The 17,934-nt window shown below is 51.5% G+C and overlaps 1 protein-coding gene across 2 annotated transcripts in view; it reads right to left on the reverse strand.

Annotated features, from left to right (window-relative positions):
- The window catches only part of STX8 (syntaxin 8), a 78,991-nt gene that overhangs the window by 11,462 nt on the left and 49,595 nt on the right, over nucleotides 1–17,934 (reverse strand). Inside the window, exons 7-8 of one of the 2 annotated variants that reach the window (XM_052688291.1) lie at nucleotides 17,376–17,477; nucleotides 8,502–14,539 (exon numbers count right to left, since the gene is read on the reverse strand). In XM_052688291.1, the coding sequence (XP_052544251.1) occupies nucleotides 14,256–14,539; nucleotides 17,376–17,477 (386 nt within the window). In that variant the 3' untranslated portion in view covers nucleotides 8,502–14,255. Of the gene's footprint in view, nucleotides 1–8,501; nucleotides 14,540–17,375; nucleotides 17,478–17,934 lie in introns of those variants that run through there. The other variant, XM_052688292.1, reaches the window with a different exon arrangement.

Consider the following 17,934-nt stretch of genomic DNA (forward strand, 5'->3'; position numbering starts at 1 on the left):
AGGAGGCAACCAAAGGCCAACAGTTCAGGCTACCTGTAGCCCTGGGCTCCTCGCTGGCCCCGCGGCACACAGAGCAGCAGCAGCAGTGCTCCCGGGGCACCAGCACCGGCCCCAGCCCTACCTCTCCAAACCTTGGCCGTCCACCAACACCACCTTGGACTGGGACAACTGGGACTCTATTAGATTTCATTATGTTATGATCATTATGTTATTCCATCATTTCATTGTTATGTCATTATGTTATTCTATCTTCAATTACATTAAATAACATCAAATCACTCAATGTTTCGTATTTACTTTGCTACATCTCTGCCTGCAGTCGTTCATGCAGCCCCAAAGCCCCCCAGACCCCACATCCATCTCCAGGGATGTTGGTGTGGTTGCAGCGAGCCGAGAACTGCAGCTCCTCCCGCACCTCCTCTCTGATGTTCTCCATCACCATCGTGCTGCCTCTGCCCCCATCACCTTCTTTTGTGCCTGGGGAAGGAAATGGCCACGTACTGAGCACCGGCTTTCAGCCTTTCAGCCCGGCTCCTTCATCTTCAGAGAAGATTCGTAGATGAGACTGCATTAATTTTAAAGTCAACAGCAATTTTTCCAAAAGAAAATGTTTTGCTCCAGTTTCTGCAGAAATGCGTCAGCCTGCATGTAGAAACCTTGACACAGAGCCTCCTTATTAACACCACTTATAGCTGCTAACGACTGTAAGAGCCTCCTCAAAGGGCCAAGGGAAACAGGCTGAGTGAAGCAGCCTCTGTCAAACCAAGGAGCCAACAACTACAGAGCCATGATAAGAAATTAAAGCTGAGTTGTATAACCGCTTTGAGAAGTTTGTGGTAAATGGAGCCTGAAGAGCAGAGGGCTGATAGAACACCACCGTCTGGAAGCAACGTGAAAGTTTCATGTCAGCGAAGGAAGGAATTCAATCTGCGCTGAATTCTTGAAATCATTTAGATGCTAAATGAAGTTCCTCCTCCAAAAAAAGAAAGGAAGGCATTTCTTAAAGCCCACACACAGATCTGTGACTGCTGCATGCTAGGGTATGACATAAAACTATTTTGGTTTTGGAAGGCTGCACTGAATCCTGTGTCAGCGTGGCTGGTTTCCTTCACTTCATATTTTGAATTTATCCCAGCGTAGCACACGAGGTTGTCTTTCATTTTGTGAAAACCACAAAGGAAGGGGGAAAATCCCAATATCACTTCATCTCAGTTCGTTCCCCAAACATGAGGAGTTTGTAAGCTCTCCCTCTCCCTGCCCTGCCCACCGGGGAATGGCAGCAGGACCCAAGAGCACCTGCACAAAGCAAGACGGTTTTCTCCTGATGTTCTGCATCATTTGTTGCTGTTGAAGAATGATTCCCTTTTAGAGCTCCTTAAGCTACTGCTGGATGCAGAAAAAAACGAATAGGTTTGAGTGAGGACTGTGCCCCTGTTACCAAACCATCAGCAGGGACCAAAAAAATGCCCTGATTTACTAATGACTGCTTCTCCTTAGGACTGATCCGCTCAGCCCGGTGATCCCCTCACACTTGGAGGTGGGAGAAGAAGCACGTGCTGCAGAGGGGCCCATAAATTGCTGCGGTCATTTGTCTGAGCCCACTGCCCCACAGAGGGACGCTCCAGATGCTTTTGCAATAGTGCTGCTTTGATAGCATTACCAGCAGTGTCCCTTATTAATCATGTTGCCACTAAACGTCCCTCTGGAGCATTTGCTGATGCTGAGCTTTTCCAAACCATTCCAGTTTCCTCTGAATTTCGGGAAAGCTCAGTGAAGACGTCTGCAATGAAAGCAAACCTCACAGCCAGGGAAAGGAGGGAAACAAACTCACCTCTAACGACTTGTCCTTTCCAAGGAGAGTGATTGGCTTTAGGGGAGGCACATTAAAAACAGAGAAGACAGGACACTTATCCTTCTATTTCTTAGCACAGCGATGTTTTGGTGCAAGGTGATCCTAACACAACCTAAGAGATCCTAATACAACCTAAGAGATCCTAATACAACCTAGGAGTGAATGCTGCTGACAGGATGCCCCTTTTTGCTCTCTGTATGGAGGCCTGGATGCTGTAAATGTTTTCTTGCTGGCGTTCGTGGCTTTTTCTTTTTGCATCGTCCATTGGAGTTTTAAGGACTTTGAAGGAGATTTTCAGCATGGTCCACTGCCAAGAGCCATCTCCCAGCTAGCTGCCTCGCTCATAAGTCAGTAGCTGACATTACAACAGCAGATTCTATCTGCAAATCCAATAATCCTCCAACTACCAAACATCGCTTTCCCCCGAGATTACTTTTGATGGGGAAGAACATCCTTTGCGAGGCAAAACATTTTATTTAGCATTTCAGCTAACAAAACACATGGTGCTGCTACAGCCCTCCCCGCAAAATCCATTTTCCAGCTCCACTCCTCGCTCAGCCCGCCTGCAAACATGGGAAGCCGCTAACACAAGCTGCCACAATTAACTCCCAGCATCTTCTTCACGCCTCAGACAATCCCGAGCTGCTTGTCATGCAAACAACCTGTGAGATTCATTCTCCTTGCAGGGAAAGGAGGACTAAATTACGGAGTTAAGTAGATTACTGGGGAAGGAGTCACACTCTGCAGCCTTATGAGATGATTAGACCCTGGGAAATCCATACACCAAATCCCCAGGTCCCCACAGTGCACATTCATTACCAGATTCTGGATAAACCGCAATCAAGAACCTTCCCCTGGCAGCACTGAGTGAATACTCACAAAGTTCCAATGAACTTTCATAGAGCCGTCCCCAAAAAAGGAGATTATATTGAAGATTTTAGAGAAAAAGAATCTCACGGCTCTGCGTTCAGCAGCTTGGCTGTGAGACGCCTGTTTCTCTTCCCAGCCTTTGTGCAGCAGTGCTACCAGTGCTGCCATCAGCACTGATGCTAAAGAAGCACCGCCGTCGCTCTGTGGGTGCGTGAGCAGCGCTGCCAGCATCAGGACCCAGAGCCTACAGAGGGCTGTTCGCAAATGAGACAGAGAGAAGCAGTTATCTGCCACGTGCATTCAATAAATCTGGTCTAACACAACTTTCCCAATCCAAAAGAGAGAAAAAAAAATACGATTTGTGGCAAGAAGGCCAGCTGTTCCAACAGCAATGGGGAGCAGCCCATGAGAGACAGGCAGGGAGCTGCAGGAACAAGCTCCCAGCGAAGGCCCGTTTGCCCCATGGTAGATGGGTGACCCCATCTCAGGACTCTCCCAGGAATACGTGGACTGACTTTAGGGAAACCCATTGCCCCAGTGGTGGCACAAACGGGCAGCATTTGCCCCCTGCTAACATCTTCTTGCAATGAGTACTGGCTGCAGCAGCAGTCTGGGGAGAGGCTGTTCCACACATGTTCCAGACTTCACTTTACAACACACTTCATTTTCTTTTTAAAAGACTCCTATGCAGCATTATTCAGCAGCCCTCCATTATCTGAAGAATTACAAATTCCCCATTTTCTCCATCTATATAAAGCAAAGGGCGTCACCCCATCAAGCGCTCGAAGGTGAGAGTTTGCTGCAAGCTCTCCCTCCCACCTGGGGTATTTTTACCAAAGCCACATCTTTAAAAATAGCTCTCAGAGAAAGTCTCTTATGCAAGAAGTTAGTTCAGGACTGCTGAAGTGCAGGCTGCCTCTATCCACAGAAACTCCACCACAGGGACTATTGCCTACCCTGGGAGCTCAGCAGAGGCGCTGAGAATGGGAAAAAAAAGTCAGCAAAGTGGATCCAGCAGACAGCGTGGTGAAGGGGTCTCATCTGATGGATGGTATGTAATGCCCAGGTGGGGACAGCAGCACTGCACCTATTAGGCAGCTGCCAGGCAGGCTGGCTGCTGCAGGATGGAGCCAGCAAAGCAGAGCAATTCCTTGCAGCGATCACTGCACCAGTTCCTGCCTCCATCTCTCACGACCACACGCTTTTTTTTTTTAGCTCTCACCTTCCAAGAACCTTGGCAGAAGAGCACAAACCCCGGAGGGAAAGCAGAACCGGCCACGTGAGCCCACAGAGATGGGAAGCCTGCCTGGAAGTAACACGTTTCCTGCCTTCCTGACGTCCCATTTTTTTCTCAGCCGATGCTGAACGAAGGCTTCAGAAGGGTGTCCTCCCCATATCTCAGCCAACTTGTGTCTCAGGTGAGCCAGACCACCACCACACCCAGCCCTGCGCAGAGCCGAGCCAAAACTACCCCTTACCTCACGCTCGGTCCTCCCACACAAACCTTGCCAAATTAAGCAAGGAAGCAGACGACTGGAGCTCGTACATTGTAAAACCTGTCCAGTCATAACCCATAAAAATACCTGCATGCCCACCTACAGACATGTGCTGCTGCCACCAAAGGCCCCGTGGCCCCATTGGGTGCTGCTGGGGCTGGGATGCCGTTTCACATCCAGATGCACCCAACTGCAAGCGCTGATGAGAAGCATTCTGCTTTGTGCTAGAACCTGCAGGACTAAAGATGAGCACCAAAGTGCCGGCTGCACCCCTTGACCTTCTCATGCAATAGCACAGGAAAATCAGTTCTGCTGAACTGCTGCTCCCTTAGAAGATGAGTTCCAGCATTTGGTTCCTCCGGTAATGAAAACTAAGGGTCTTTCAAAAAGAAGCAAGCCACTCAGACGACCTGATCAGAGAATCCAGCCTTCCTTATCTCAGTTCCCACGGAGCAATCCTCTCTCCTGCAGGACTCCAGACTCACCAGCTCCCCGTTCACTTCAAGCAATCAGCGGTGCGATCCTCCGCCTGCTTCACAATCCCAGCAGCAGCTTGGAGGATGCAGCCCAGGCTGGAGCAGGCCCAGGCATCCCGACACAGGAACAGCTTTTCATCACTGTGCAATGCTGGCTGAACTACATCCAAGATATTCCACGATATGGTTTCTCTCCCAGAGCATTAACCACTAAGATGTGTGTGCAAATATGTTACGAATGCCCAAATGCAAGCAGCTTAAGTACACAAGAGAGCAACTTACTCTGCACTCATCTACACAACTGCATTCAACCACCAAAGCAATGAGCACTTGTGAAGTGCCACAGGTGATGGCAAACAAATGAAGCATTCCAGCACGTTAGGAGGTAGCATAGAGGACACAGCAAAATTCTGTGCACCAAATGGAAGTATTTGTAATAAACAAAGCAAACAGCAGAGCTACAAATAGTAACACTGGGAAGGAGGTGTGAAAAGGAAGAGATGAAGAACAAAGTGTGCAGCCCATGGAACAATAACTATGACCATGGTGGGGATGTACAGAAGAGAAAATGGAGCTCTCAATGAAGCAGGGCGAAACGCTTTCAGCATTTCATAAATTCACTGGCAGCAACAACAACAAAAAGCAACACACAAAAACCCGTTTCCAGTCACACCAAAACTATTTACAAATCGAGGTCAAATTCGTCAAATAGTTCCAGGGCAAGAAAGAAAAATAGAATGAGGTTTGTAAAATGCAACGAGGGAGGGGCAGAGGAGCAACCACCACATCCCTCCCGCACAGCGCGTTGCAGGAACACATCCGGGCTTCAGAAAAGATGGATTCGACTCCTGCCTTGGAGTTTTCAAAGCTCAAATCTACGCAGTGTTGTGGTGATATCAAAAACCATGGGCAGTGGGGTGTAACACGAGGCAGGTCTCCCTCTGTTTGCTCTGCAAATCACCGCTTGGCCCTGCCAAGATGCAGGCAGGACGGCAGGGCAGCGTGGTGCTGATGGAGCAAGCCATGCTTAGCGCCTGGAAGGCAGCCCCAAACGGAGCCGAATTCCTGGCAAGAAGAGTCCCACAGGTCAGAGCGAAGGAGAGCGTTCCAATGCCTCGACGTGAAGGGCAGGGAGCACTGGGTGTGAAGTCTGGCCTGGTTTGGGCAGCAGGCTGAAGGACGTGGGAAGCCGAGCAGGGCAGCACGCAGCCCCGCGCCTGAGAACCGCTGCCCCGCACGGCGCGCCCCAACCCCGCGCTCCAGCGAGGGCTGGGGATCAACTTTAATTAAACACTGATCCAGCTCCCACGCCACCGCAGCATGTTCTCAAAACACTGCCCCCGAGTGAAGTCGTTCTGAATCAGAAAGCACAAAGAGGCACAAAAGCTCCAAATTCACAAATAGGAACCGAGCGCTCCTTCTCAGGACATTGGGAACGTCAGTGTTTACAGTGCTGGGCCAACAGCCTGCCCCAAACCAGCCCCTCCGAGCCACTTGGCACTGCTGCCGTTACTGGGGAAAGCCCAAACGTTGCCCTTTTCCCCCTCGTTTTTGAGCCTTTAATTCAGTATCGAGGAGGGAAATAAATAAAATGCAAAAAAATATGAAAACGCCAGAAAAACATTTGCTGCTCCTTGAGTGGGAATGAGTCACTTTGGCTCTGAAAAGGTGCTTTTCCAAAACTTTCTAGCAGTGCTGTTGCCTTGCTAATGCTCCAGAGCTGAACACAAAGCGCTGTCTGCTGGGATCCCCACAGACATTATAAACGCTGCAGCAATACAACAGGCAGCCCTGCAGGAGCTGGAAGCCTCTCCGTGTTACACACAGCCCATGAATGCAGCCAGGAGCCTCTGGTTGTGCAGAGCTTACGCTTTCCAGACTCTCTGAACCTGGTGGCTCTTCTCTTGCTGATTTGGGAGAGTTATACAAACCCGTGTATAAAGGGACTGCGCTAAAATCCTAACCTTTGTACTGCGAGGTCGTGCTGCACAAAGCACTCACCTGGTGGGGCGTTTTGTGGGCAGGGAGAACATGAAGCACTCCAAATAACAGCAGCACCACAGGCTCCCGAGTGCAGGTGAGCAGGGCAGTAGGGAGCAGTTATCACCTGCAGCCATTTCCCATTATCTACATCACACCCGATCTCAAGCCATGACATGGGAATTGCTCAGCTGAGGAAGTAAAAACGAGTTTATAAGTTACTGATATGTGAACACTCTACTCTGCCCAATAAACTCCCCCAGAGTGCAGCTGGCAAAGCCTCGGCTCAGCACCTGCCAAGCTGTTGGTATCACTGGGTGCTCTCCAGTTGAGGCTGCACAGCATCCAGCACCAAGCCCCGAACAGGCTCATATCAGTTCTGCATGTTCTGCTCCAGGTGAGCTGACTCTGCTCCCCTACAGAGCGATCTGGACAGGCTGATGGCTGGGCTGAGGCCAACGGGATGAGCTTCAGCAAGACCAAGTGCTGCATCCTGCACTTCTGTCACAGCCCCATGCACTGCTGCAGGCTTGGGGCAGAGTGGCTGGAAAGCTGCACAGAGATAAAGATTCTGAGGCTGCTGGTGGACACTCAGGCGACCATGAGCCAGCAGAGTGCCCAGGTGGCCAAGAAGGCCAACAACATCTTTGCTTATATCAGAAGCAGTGCAGCCAGCAGAGCAGGAGGGGACTGTCCCTCTGCACTCAGCTCTGGTGAGGCTGCACCTGGAGTGCTGTGTTCAGTTGGGCCCTCAATACAAGAAAGACATGGAGGCCCTGGAGCGTGTCCAGAGAAGGGCAGTGGGGCTGTGAGGGGTCTGGAGCACAGGTCTGATGAGAAGCAGCTGAGAGAACTGGGATGGGTCAGTCTGGAGAAGAGGAGGCTCAGGGGAGATGTTATGGCTCTCTCAAACTCCTTGACAGGACGTTGTGGTGAGGTGCAGGTCAGCCTCTGCTCCCAGGTAACAGTGATAGAGAGGTGATGGCCTCAAGTTGCACCGGGGGAGGTCGAGGTTGGATATTAGGAACAATTTGCTCTCAACAAGAATGGTGATGCACCGGCATGGGCTGCTCAGGGAGGAGGTGGAGTCATCATCCCTGGAGGTGTTCAAGAAAGATTGGATGTGGCACTGAGGGTCGCGGACAGTGGGCATAGAGGGGGTGGGCTGGGGTTGGACTTGGTCATCCTAGAGGTCTTTTCCAGCCTTCATGATTCCATGATGCTGTGATCAGGTGCATCCCGCAGTCTCTGAACAGGCTTGAGCTTTGCATCGGTTGGGCTCCTTCAGAAGATTTCCAAGGCTGTAATAACCACCCGCCTCGTGAGCCATTCCCCTGGCAGCTCACTGCCCAACCAGCCCGTAACATTTCAAACCCACATCCCTCCCTGTGCACACACCCACAGCACGGGCAGAAAGAACGGGAGATCACCCTTTGTGCCTCAACCTCTGCTCCCTGCGGGGCTGAGGACAGCAGCTCTCCTGGGCTTCCAGTTGCAGCTCCCCATGGGCTGGGGGCACACAGGGCTGACCCAATGCACCCTGCTGCAGCCACAGTTTGCCAACACAGCCGGGTCCATTCACACCCAGCGGGCCTCCCGGGGACAAAGCCTGCTGTTCGTTAATTAAGCCTAAGTGAAAGGCAGCCTAACAGCATCCCGCTTCCATCGGTGGGTGCCTCAGCCTGCACTTCAAGTGCACCGCCGGCAGACCCAGCTTTGAGAGCTCCTTGTAGGCACAGCCCAGCTGCCCAGCCTGCCCCGGCCCCGCCGGCCGCGTTGGATGTGCCTGGGAACAAAGGGGCTGCTGTGCTGAGCGCTCCTGAGAGCTCTTCAGCACTTCTCATCTCATTAACGTTTCCACGAGAGATCAGAGAACATATCACAAATCCCTAAATGCAATCCCTGCAACGGAAGGAGGGTGCATGCAGAAGCAGGGAGCTCTGCTCAGCCCCTGCACATCTGCACGTGGATGGCTGTGCACCTGCCTGGCGTGAGGACTTCACCTCGAGTGGGACCCGGAGCGCAGCGCGATGCCTCCCTGCTCATTAGCGATGCCCAGCAACGCTCAGCAGACAAAGCTCTGCAAACAAAGTGCAGGGGGAAGGGGAGAGAGGAGGACTTTTTTTTTATTTTTTTTCGGAAAAGAAAGGAGTGCAGAGGAATTCTCCATTCACTGATCTGTAGAATGCATTAATATCCTGAGCTGTTGGCACAGCCTCCCGCGCTCGGGGGACCAACAATGCGAGCAATGACTCCGAGTCTGGGATCCTCAAATAAACCACCCCTGCTGTCATGGCCACCGGGAAGGAGAATAACAGCCATAGGAGCTGACCTTCATTTCGTTGTTTCTCCAGACCCGACTGCTAGACCTCTGTTTGCCTGTTACTAGGATCTCCTGGCTGAAAAATGTAAGCATTTCCTACATGATACAAGAGGCAGTTTATTAGGTAAATAAACCAGGCCCCGAGCGGTCGCTTCTGCTTGGTAATGAGGAGGGCAGGGAAGGAGCAGACCTCCCCGCACCACCTAGAATAACCCCAATCAATGCTCTATAACTAACACCACATGCATATTTTTAAACAGACAGTTAATGAACAAGAGAAGGTCACCGCAGCCCGGCCAACTCGTGAGCAAAGCCATTTGCTCAGAAAACTATGGGCCATAAAAATCACAGCAGGCACTGTCGGCATCATATAAAACCGTCCATCCGTGGATGCAGAAAGCAGGTTAAAATAAGCATTTTCTGGAGGCTTCTTACAAAAGGAAGCATCAGGGGAGGAGGCGTTTGCAGAGCCAACCTCTGCCAAGGGCACAAAGAAGCAGCAAAGGGCACTCATAGGGACAGCCCGCACCACTCCTCATCAGCCCATCCCCGGGAGCTGAGTGGTAAGTGGGATTTAATCACCAGGAAACGACCCAGGTAAAATAATTAAGGCCATTTTGCTCGCATGTCCTGCGAAAGGCTGCTGTAGTGAATGACAGCCAGTTTTAGGCTTCCCAGGCTTCGTAAGAATCAGACAGTTATAGAAAGCGTGGCTTGGAAAATGAAGTTTCTGCTCAAACAGAGCAAACGGCACCACTTTCCTGCCAAAAAGGCAATGCTTGGTGCTTGTTGAGATAGATGATCACTGCGAAACAGCAGCTCCCGTGTTATGGGATGTCAGGGATGCTGCACATGACACCCATGTGGCACTGACCCCCCGCAGGCTCGCACAGCTTCACACCTGCAGCTGCTCTGCCGGTCCCAGTGCTCACCGGGACTACACAGCAAAGTCAGAGCACGAGCTGCAAAACAAACCCCTTCCTCCTTCCAGTCCCAAAGCAAAAAGTTTCAGATGCATTTAGGTGCAGGTGGGTTCCACTCTGCCAGCACTGCACAGGACGCTGCTGCTGCATGGTCTGCAGGACATCCAGCTCGATGAAGTGCCCCTGCTGCAAGGAGTGACACCGTACTGACATGGCCACACTGATGGCACCATGAGGGCTTAGGAAGCGGTGCAAACCTGAGCTGCAGCAGGGTTACAGGAACAGCAGGAACACTGTGCCCATCGCTGCAGGACAGGGGGACACCCAACAGCACCATGTTCAGCTGCAAAGCATGCCTGCAGCCTTGGGCTGGTGCTGGCCCTCGGTGGGTGCCCAGCACCTACACACACACCTCCTTGGAAGCTCCATTAGGCTGCAGCCCCACCTTCCAGCCGTGTCAGAGTGATGTCAAAGCCATGGACTGCAATCTGCAAAAGCTGCACTTGAATACAGCACTAAATGGGGCTCTGACCACTCCACGCACACAGCCCTGTGCACGGCTCACCCAAACCAGCCCAGATGCACAACATGCTTTAATTAACTCCCTTCTGGAAGCTTAACTTCTGCCATTTGAACGCTTCGGGATGAACACAGCATGAACCAGTCTGATTTTCTCCTTTATTCACCTAATTTTAAAGCGACATGGCAGACACTACCCCGAGGTCTGACCCCCTCAGGAGGGCAATCCCCTCTCTGCAGCTCCAAGCCTGCAGCTATCCCACCACTGCCTGTCCTCCTGCAAAACAAAGCTGTAAGATCACAGCCCCTCTTGATTTATAAACCCCACTTCTGGTGGCATCTATGCATCTCAGAAAGCCCTGAAGAGACAACATAAGTGCTTTGCCCCTCGCAAGCCCATTTCTCCACTGACCACATCCTTTGTATTGTTGTGGCCACCAGTGCCCGGGGCGGGCAGTGCTGTGCTCCAGATGCAGCCCCGCTCCCTGCCTGGTGCTTTGGGTACAGCTGCACTGTGTGAAGCATATGGGTCCCCCCCAATTTAGCTTCGCTGCAGCACAAAATCCCCAGCCCAAAACTGTGCTGTATTCCAGCCCCAGTTCAGGCACTGCAATCATCAGTCGCTGAGCATGTTTGGAGGGAAAAGGCAGGAGGAGGCGAGTTTAGCTGTACAAATTATCACATTTCAGCACCATTTTCAGAAATACAAATTTATGATTTAATTCTGCAACATGTAGCCTTGGAAACCTAGCTGTAAAGCAGTCGCCCTGGGATATTTCACACAATTCCTAGTGTGTGTTTTTTTTTTCCCCATATTCAAACACAACTAATTGCTAGGCCTTTTGGTGTGATGGACAGCCCGGGCACACAGCCTGCCCAGGGGCTCATTTCACCACCAGCCTGGTACAATATTGTTACGCGGGCTGACAGCAGCTGCTCTAAATCTCCTGATAGGTATGAACAAGCACTGATGAAGTTGGAGCTGTTTGAACAGCTGCATATGCAAATGTAATTAAGAAGATGTCTGCTGCTGTTGGCTCTCCTCTCCATGCCCCCCTCTTCTCCCTCTCTGGCACATTAGGTGCTTCCCAATGGGGGGACATTCAAACTGGTTGCCACCTCCCAGCTTCAGGCCTGAACCTGTGCCTGATTTGTGCGCTGCAAATGAGCCCCAGAAGTGCCACTCTGCGGCTTCCTCTCCCATCTTTATGGTGCCTTACATGTGGGGATCGGCTCTCAAACTGCAGATCGTTTGGGAGTTTAAATGGGGTCTGAGCACTGAGAGGACACTGCTGTTTTTTCAGCACGTTGAGCCAAGCATGTGGGCTGCGATGGGAATCACAGGGAACCAGGGCGGCTGGTGAAGCCAGGAGGAATGATGCTAACAGGGCTCCAAGTCACTCCATTCAAAGCCAGCATCTCCAAACCTTGCTGTGTACACATCCCAGCACAGAGCAGCACGGAAGGCAGCAGCTCCTGCTGCACCCAGACCAGGGCTGCCTGCCCAGCAGTGGGGAGCAGAGCGCATCTGCACCGCTGCACCACGGCAGAAGGGAAAAAGTGATGTGAGCATTTCGAGCCTCTTTGATTAACCCCAGCAGGATGAAGGCTCCAGAGCAAACTGCAGAAAGACTAATTAGAGCATGAAGCTAAATGGTAAACAGGGTAGAAAACAATGGGAACGTTCTGAAGGGAAATCAGATCAAACAGAGCTAATCAGGTTAGGCTGGTAAGATAATGAATTTTCTAGACAAAGGAAGTGTGATAGATCCCATCCACGCAGACTTTGGCAAGGTGTGATACAGAGCCACGTGGGAAATGAGGAACCGAAAAAGAAACGGGGATTAGCAGAACTGTAAGGCCAGGAAGTGGTGAAAGGTGAAGCGGCGTTGAAAGAGCGATCGGGATGGATGGAGGTCAGTGCAGGAGCTCCTGGAGGAACCGTCCGGAGGCTGATCTTATTAAATGGTTTTATTAATGACCTTGGCACAGAAAGTAAGTGTGCTAATGAAACGCGCTGATGACACAAAGCTGGAAAGCGCCATCGGTACAGAGCAGAGCTGGGAGTCCAAAATGGGTGACTGCAAAGACAAATGGAGAAGGCTGAATCTGACAGGACGGAAGGGGAAGGCACTCATGTGGGACAAACACTCCGTTTTGCCATGAGCCAGAATGATAATGAGCTCAGGTGGAAAATTCTTATGAACGAGAAAGGCGCAGGGAGACAACCAGAGCACTGCTGGGGCACGTCAGGCATGGAGACTTGTCTGAGAGAGGCAAAAACTCAAGTAGGAAGAAGCACAAAAAAAGGACTTGTCAGAACAGGGGTTATTTTAGTAGATTTAAATGTAATGATGCTCGTCCAGCCCCACAGACAAAGCAGGGGGTGAACGCTGAGTGACTATTCAAGGCACACCAGAACAAGGGCTGCACAAGGACTAAATGAAGTATCCCTGACAAGTTTAGGCTGGGGATAAGTTTATGACCACTGTGAGCTCCCAATAGGAGTAATGGGGGGGAAGAAACGAGCTTGTTCTGGGAAATTTATCTTGAAGTGATGCTATGACCCAGAAGGCTCCTCCTGTCCTTCAGTGCTCAACGCAGTTACAGCAGCAGTGCTGAGCCCCTCACCTGGGCAGCAGGGCAGCAGGGCAGCGGGCAGCAGGGCAGCAGGGCAGCGGGCAGCAGGCAGCTCCAGCCCCTGGTGCTGCTCTAAGGCTGTTGATGAGTGTTCAGATCCAGCACCTCTGACCAGCTGATCCACCTCAACATCCCAACGCGAGTGGTTTTAAGCCAAATGCTTCAATGAATGATACAGAATGCACAAGGAGGTGGCTCCCTTGGGCCTCCGAGCTACTGAAGCAGGGAAAGGCCGTTCATATTTTGGGAAAACAAAATGGTAAGACAGCAAACAGAAGTCTCAGAATGGTTCAGCACCAAAACCGCCAGGCCTGTTTCAAAAGCTGTCCTATTAACATAATTAACGAGCCCCATTGCTGCCACATCCCTAAGCTCATCTGCTTTGAGGTTTCCTTGGTGTCTAACGAGACGCAGCTCCCCCACACTCTCCCCCTCAGCAGGACCCTTAATTGGGTCTCAGTGCTAACGAGGAGACACGGCCAGGTGGACCTGGAGGAAGCACCTATCTCTGTGACCTCCACCTCCTGCCAGTGTCAGCCCCGCTCAGCTGTGGGCACAGTGGGGTGAGGAGGGGGCACAGCAGCATGCCCCCCACAGCACACACAGCATGCTGCTGGCACTGCCCTTCCCCAGGCTGTGTTATCACGTGGAGCAAAAAGGAGCTGGAGCAGAGGAAGAAATCACTCCTTTGCAAAGTTTTCTCGCAGCGGTAACGGCCCAGAACAAGCTTGTCAACACATCAGTGCTTATGGGAGAAAATAAAGAAGGGGAAAAATATAAAGCAGGAAAATACAGCTGCCAGGGCAAGGATTTGTCCCATCCAGGAGGCTCTGAGCCGCTGCAGGGGGGAGGAATCCCAGAAAGGAGCGGGCAGGAAAGGCTGACCTCATGGCACCGACTGCAATGCTCCAAAAAAAGGACAGCACTTGTTCCTGTGAGCACACGGTGCATGTCAGGGGAACAAACCCGAGCGACTGTTTGCACAGCCCTGACTGCAAATTAAACCCATGGCAAAAATCAGTAATTAGAGCAGGGCGGCAGGAGAGGCCCGGCAGGCATGAATCACGGTTCTTTAGGAGAAACCTTGTGCAGTCTGGGTATCCTGCTTTAAAACTAGGAGACCTCCTGAGAACTCACACTGAGTTCACTGGGGTACTGGGGTGATGGGGGATAAGCTCAGGGCCAGGAGCTGCCACAGTGCTGCAGGGGCTGCGGGACGGGGGCAGCGGGAGGCGGCTGGATTGCATTGCCATCTGGTGGAGCAGGGGAAAAGGAGACGGATGGGAGCTGTAATCTGCGTGCTGTGTACAGACATGGGTGGTGCTGAGGTGCCGTGCTGCAGGTGGGAGATGATGCTGGAGCCAAGGGAGGCTCAGTGCTGCACAGGATGCAGCCCGGGGCTGGGAGCACTGACAGCAGCAGTCGGGGCGGTCCTTTTCCTCTCCACACATTTTTTCCTCCTAGGAACAGGAATGGATGAGATCACAGCTGGGCCACCTCTACCAAGAAAAAACAAAACTACGGAGGGATTTGAGGGGATCGCACTGTGAAGGGACAAAGCCGTGCGCCACGTCACCAGGTCTGTTCAGCTCAGGGTTTGTCTGGGGCACATTTGTTTTTCCCCCAGCACCTCAACTTGAATCACACTCCCAGTTGTTTGTTATTATACTTGTATTTGTTTATTTTTAAATGCAGTTCTTCAGAGGACATCCTGAGGGTTGAAGCTTCTAATAAAAACGTTATTGAGAAATGATTAACGAGCGTTGTTCTGCACAACAAACCCCAAAGGTACACGAGCTGGGAGAACACGGGGACAGGCAGACAAACCCAAAGGGCCGCTGGTAAAAGGGCTCGGATGGCACAGCCAGGCCTGGAGCAGGCAGCCCAGCAGCTGATGGATGACTTGTGCGTATGGTTTGGTGAAAGCTGCAGATGAGTTTCGGAAATCTCAGCAATATGTTCGCCCTAAGATCCCTTCTCAATGCCCAGCAGACGCTGAAAGGAAATAAAACAATGCCAAGCAGAGTGCAAGCATTTGCCTGCAGATGACTGATGATTTTCAGCAATAATTTCATAAATGAGGCACATAAACTATTCCATGGCCATTCTTGCACTGCCATCAATGGGACTTCCACTGCCACCAGCGTGGGGCTGCCCGGGGACACCAAGGGAGATGGGCCCATGCTGGGCAGCCTCCATGGGCAGCATCCCAGGGTGAGACTGTCAACAGCTCACAGAGAAACGTCACTGCAAATAAGCTGCAAATGCAACAAGGCATCCGACACAACCTGGAGGCTCCAGCCAGGAGCGTGGGGCTGGGCTGCAGCTCCAGGTCGGTGCTCCCTGCTCTGCAGGATGTCACACCCATCCCTGAATCTGCCCCAAAGCCTCAAGTGGTGCTTGCATGAGAGCAAGACATTGAAATATTGATGGGAATTGGATTTCATCAGCAATACTTTGATTTTATTATTATACTGGCTGCTAACAAAGAACGCCCATTAATGTGTTACATTCCTGCTCATAAAAGGGTGATTATTCCACTGCTCATGCCAGAGTGCTGTGCTTGGATCCGCAGCCCATTGCTCCAATACATCCACTCATCGGGGAAAGAAAGAAAAAGACGTGAAGATTTCAAGTGAGGAAACACAGGAAAAGACACTGGAGCAGCACAGATGTGGGTCAGGACAGATGTGGGGAGCAGGACTGAGCATATTGCTGCTGTGCAGCGCAGAAACCAAAAGTTACTGATGGCTTCATCAATTTAAGCAGTGTTAGTGGAGAAATGCACTCTGAGAAGCCACCTGGCAGATGCCTGCCTTCCTGCTGCTTGGCTTTGTTCAACAAATACTCTTGTGTATGTGGAGAGTTTTTCTGGACTTCATACACCTGGCACTGAAAATTGGTGGTTTAAGGGTGGAAAAGGGGCGGGAAGAATGCCATCAAAGCCTGCATCTTCCAGCATTGCTGTTCTGAAACTCATGATTAGGCAGGGTAAAACAGCTACTCGAGGCAACACAGTGCTCACATATATCCAAATTGTTATGCAAACACAGGAAGACCTATTGGAGCAGACAGAGCAGACATGAAGAGGCATCATTTCTCACCACCCTTTAAAGAAAAATGTTTTTCAATGCAGAAAGGGTGAGAGAGGTCACCCCCGAGGCATCCAGCCTGGGATCCTCCCAGCCTTCATCTCTCCCTCCTCCTCCTCCTCCTCCTCTTGAATTCCCCAGCACAGCCCGCATGGCCTTTAGAGTTAAAGAGACAGGCTCATTATCTGGCAGCATTGTTGGGCTCTGCATTTGCATTAAGAGCCCAGAAAGGGGGAGAAATACCCAACATGCAGAAGCCATTCCCTGCAGACAGCCTCCTGCCCCACTGTGGGTGCAGGTGCAGAAATGGAGGGGCTGCACAGGGCACTTGGCATCATCCAAGTCCAATTAGTTTTAAATCAAATCGATCTTGAGTCAGCATCAGAGATTTGAAACAAACGATCAGTCATGAACTCTGCAGACACATCTTCAGCTCTGCCTGTAGCTGGAATATGAGAAATCGGTGACAGTGCCCTGATGAGTTCACTTTAACCTCTGGAAGAGACCACAGATTTCTATTTGCTCCAGCCAAGCTTACAACAAGCTAAACGTGACGGAGAAGCAAATCAATCCCTCAAATATACCCTCGGTGCCTGAGGGACACCTCCCTGCTGCTGGGCTGGTGCCCTCACTGCTCTGCTTCACCCAGCTTGTGGCCAAGCCAGTGTGTCTTCTGCCATCACCCCCAGCACTGCAACCTGTACGCAGAACCTGCTCTCACTGATGGGAAAAGCACTGCCTTGCTGTAGCTATGAAACAGGCAGGCTCTGCTCGCCTGCGTGCAACTCCAAGTGTCACTAGTGAGGATTTCATGCCTGGCAGCTCCAAGTGCCATTGGGTTGGGACACATTCCTGCAGGACACCACCAGGAACGCCCTGCAGCACCACTCCCTGCTGCGACTATTTCTTCTTTCTGGTAGCTAGCAAGTTTTAAACCTCATTAACATGGACCACACGAATTACACACAGTTCTACAGTGTCCCATCAGAACATTGTGCAACAGCAGAGCGAAATGGCGCAGGGAAGCTAACAGAACCGACACACAGAGAGCCTGCAGCACTGGCTCAAGGCACACGGAGGTTGGAGAGATGGCTTCCTCCCTTCATAGGAAATCTTCCCTGGGAGAAGCACAGCACACAGCCTCGGAGCATGACTTGTGCCACTGCCATTTAGTAACAGCATGGGATTTGTGCTCATTTCCTACCACAGGACGTTGACTTTCTGTCCACCATCTTCACGTGCCGTGTCTGAGTGCGAAGCTTGCTGTCCGTGTTCTCCACCAGGTTCGTGAGGTCATCGATGATCTCTGGGGAAAGAGAAACACAGCATTAACCAGAGCCCTTCAGGCCTGAGGCTCCAGGAAAAAGCAGCTGCACCTTTCGGCTTCCCAGCACGACAGAGCACCACAATGTGAGGGCTGGGCAATGCCAGGCAAGAGACTGCAGCTTCAGATTCAGCTGGAAGGGACAAAGCTGCAGCCTGCTACAGCAAGACCGGCCATCCAGTACAGGAGGATGGGAAATCTGAACTCTCAGTCCCTGGAAGACAGCATCTCAGTGCTCAGAGCTCACTTGGCTGCTATGCAGTCACTGCAATGAGAAGCACTGTCTTCCTAGACACTTCTGGGAGCACTCGGTGAGATGCCAATCAAGAGTAGTGGAGGATGCAGTGCAAGCCTCACCCTGTTCCACTGGTTGGAAGTAGGAATGGCAGCACTGCCTGCAGCCCAGATGGTCCTTAGGAGAAAGGAAAGTGAGCAATGT

This window comes from Tympanuchus pallidicinctus, unplaced genomic scaffold (assembly GCF_026119805.1).
Source record: "Tympanuchus pallidicinctus isolate F22 unplaced genomic scaffold, pur_lepc_1.0 scaffold23, whole genome shotgun sequence".
Lineage (NCBI taxonomy): Eukaryota > Metazoa > Chordata > Aves > Galliformes > Phasianidae > Tympanuchus > Tympanuchus pallidicinctus.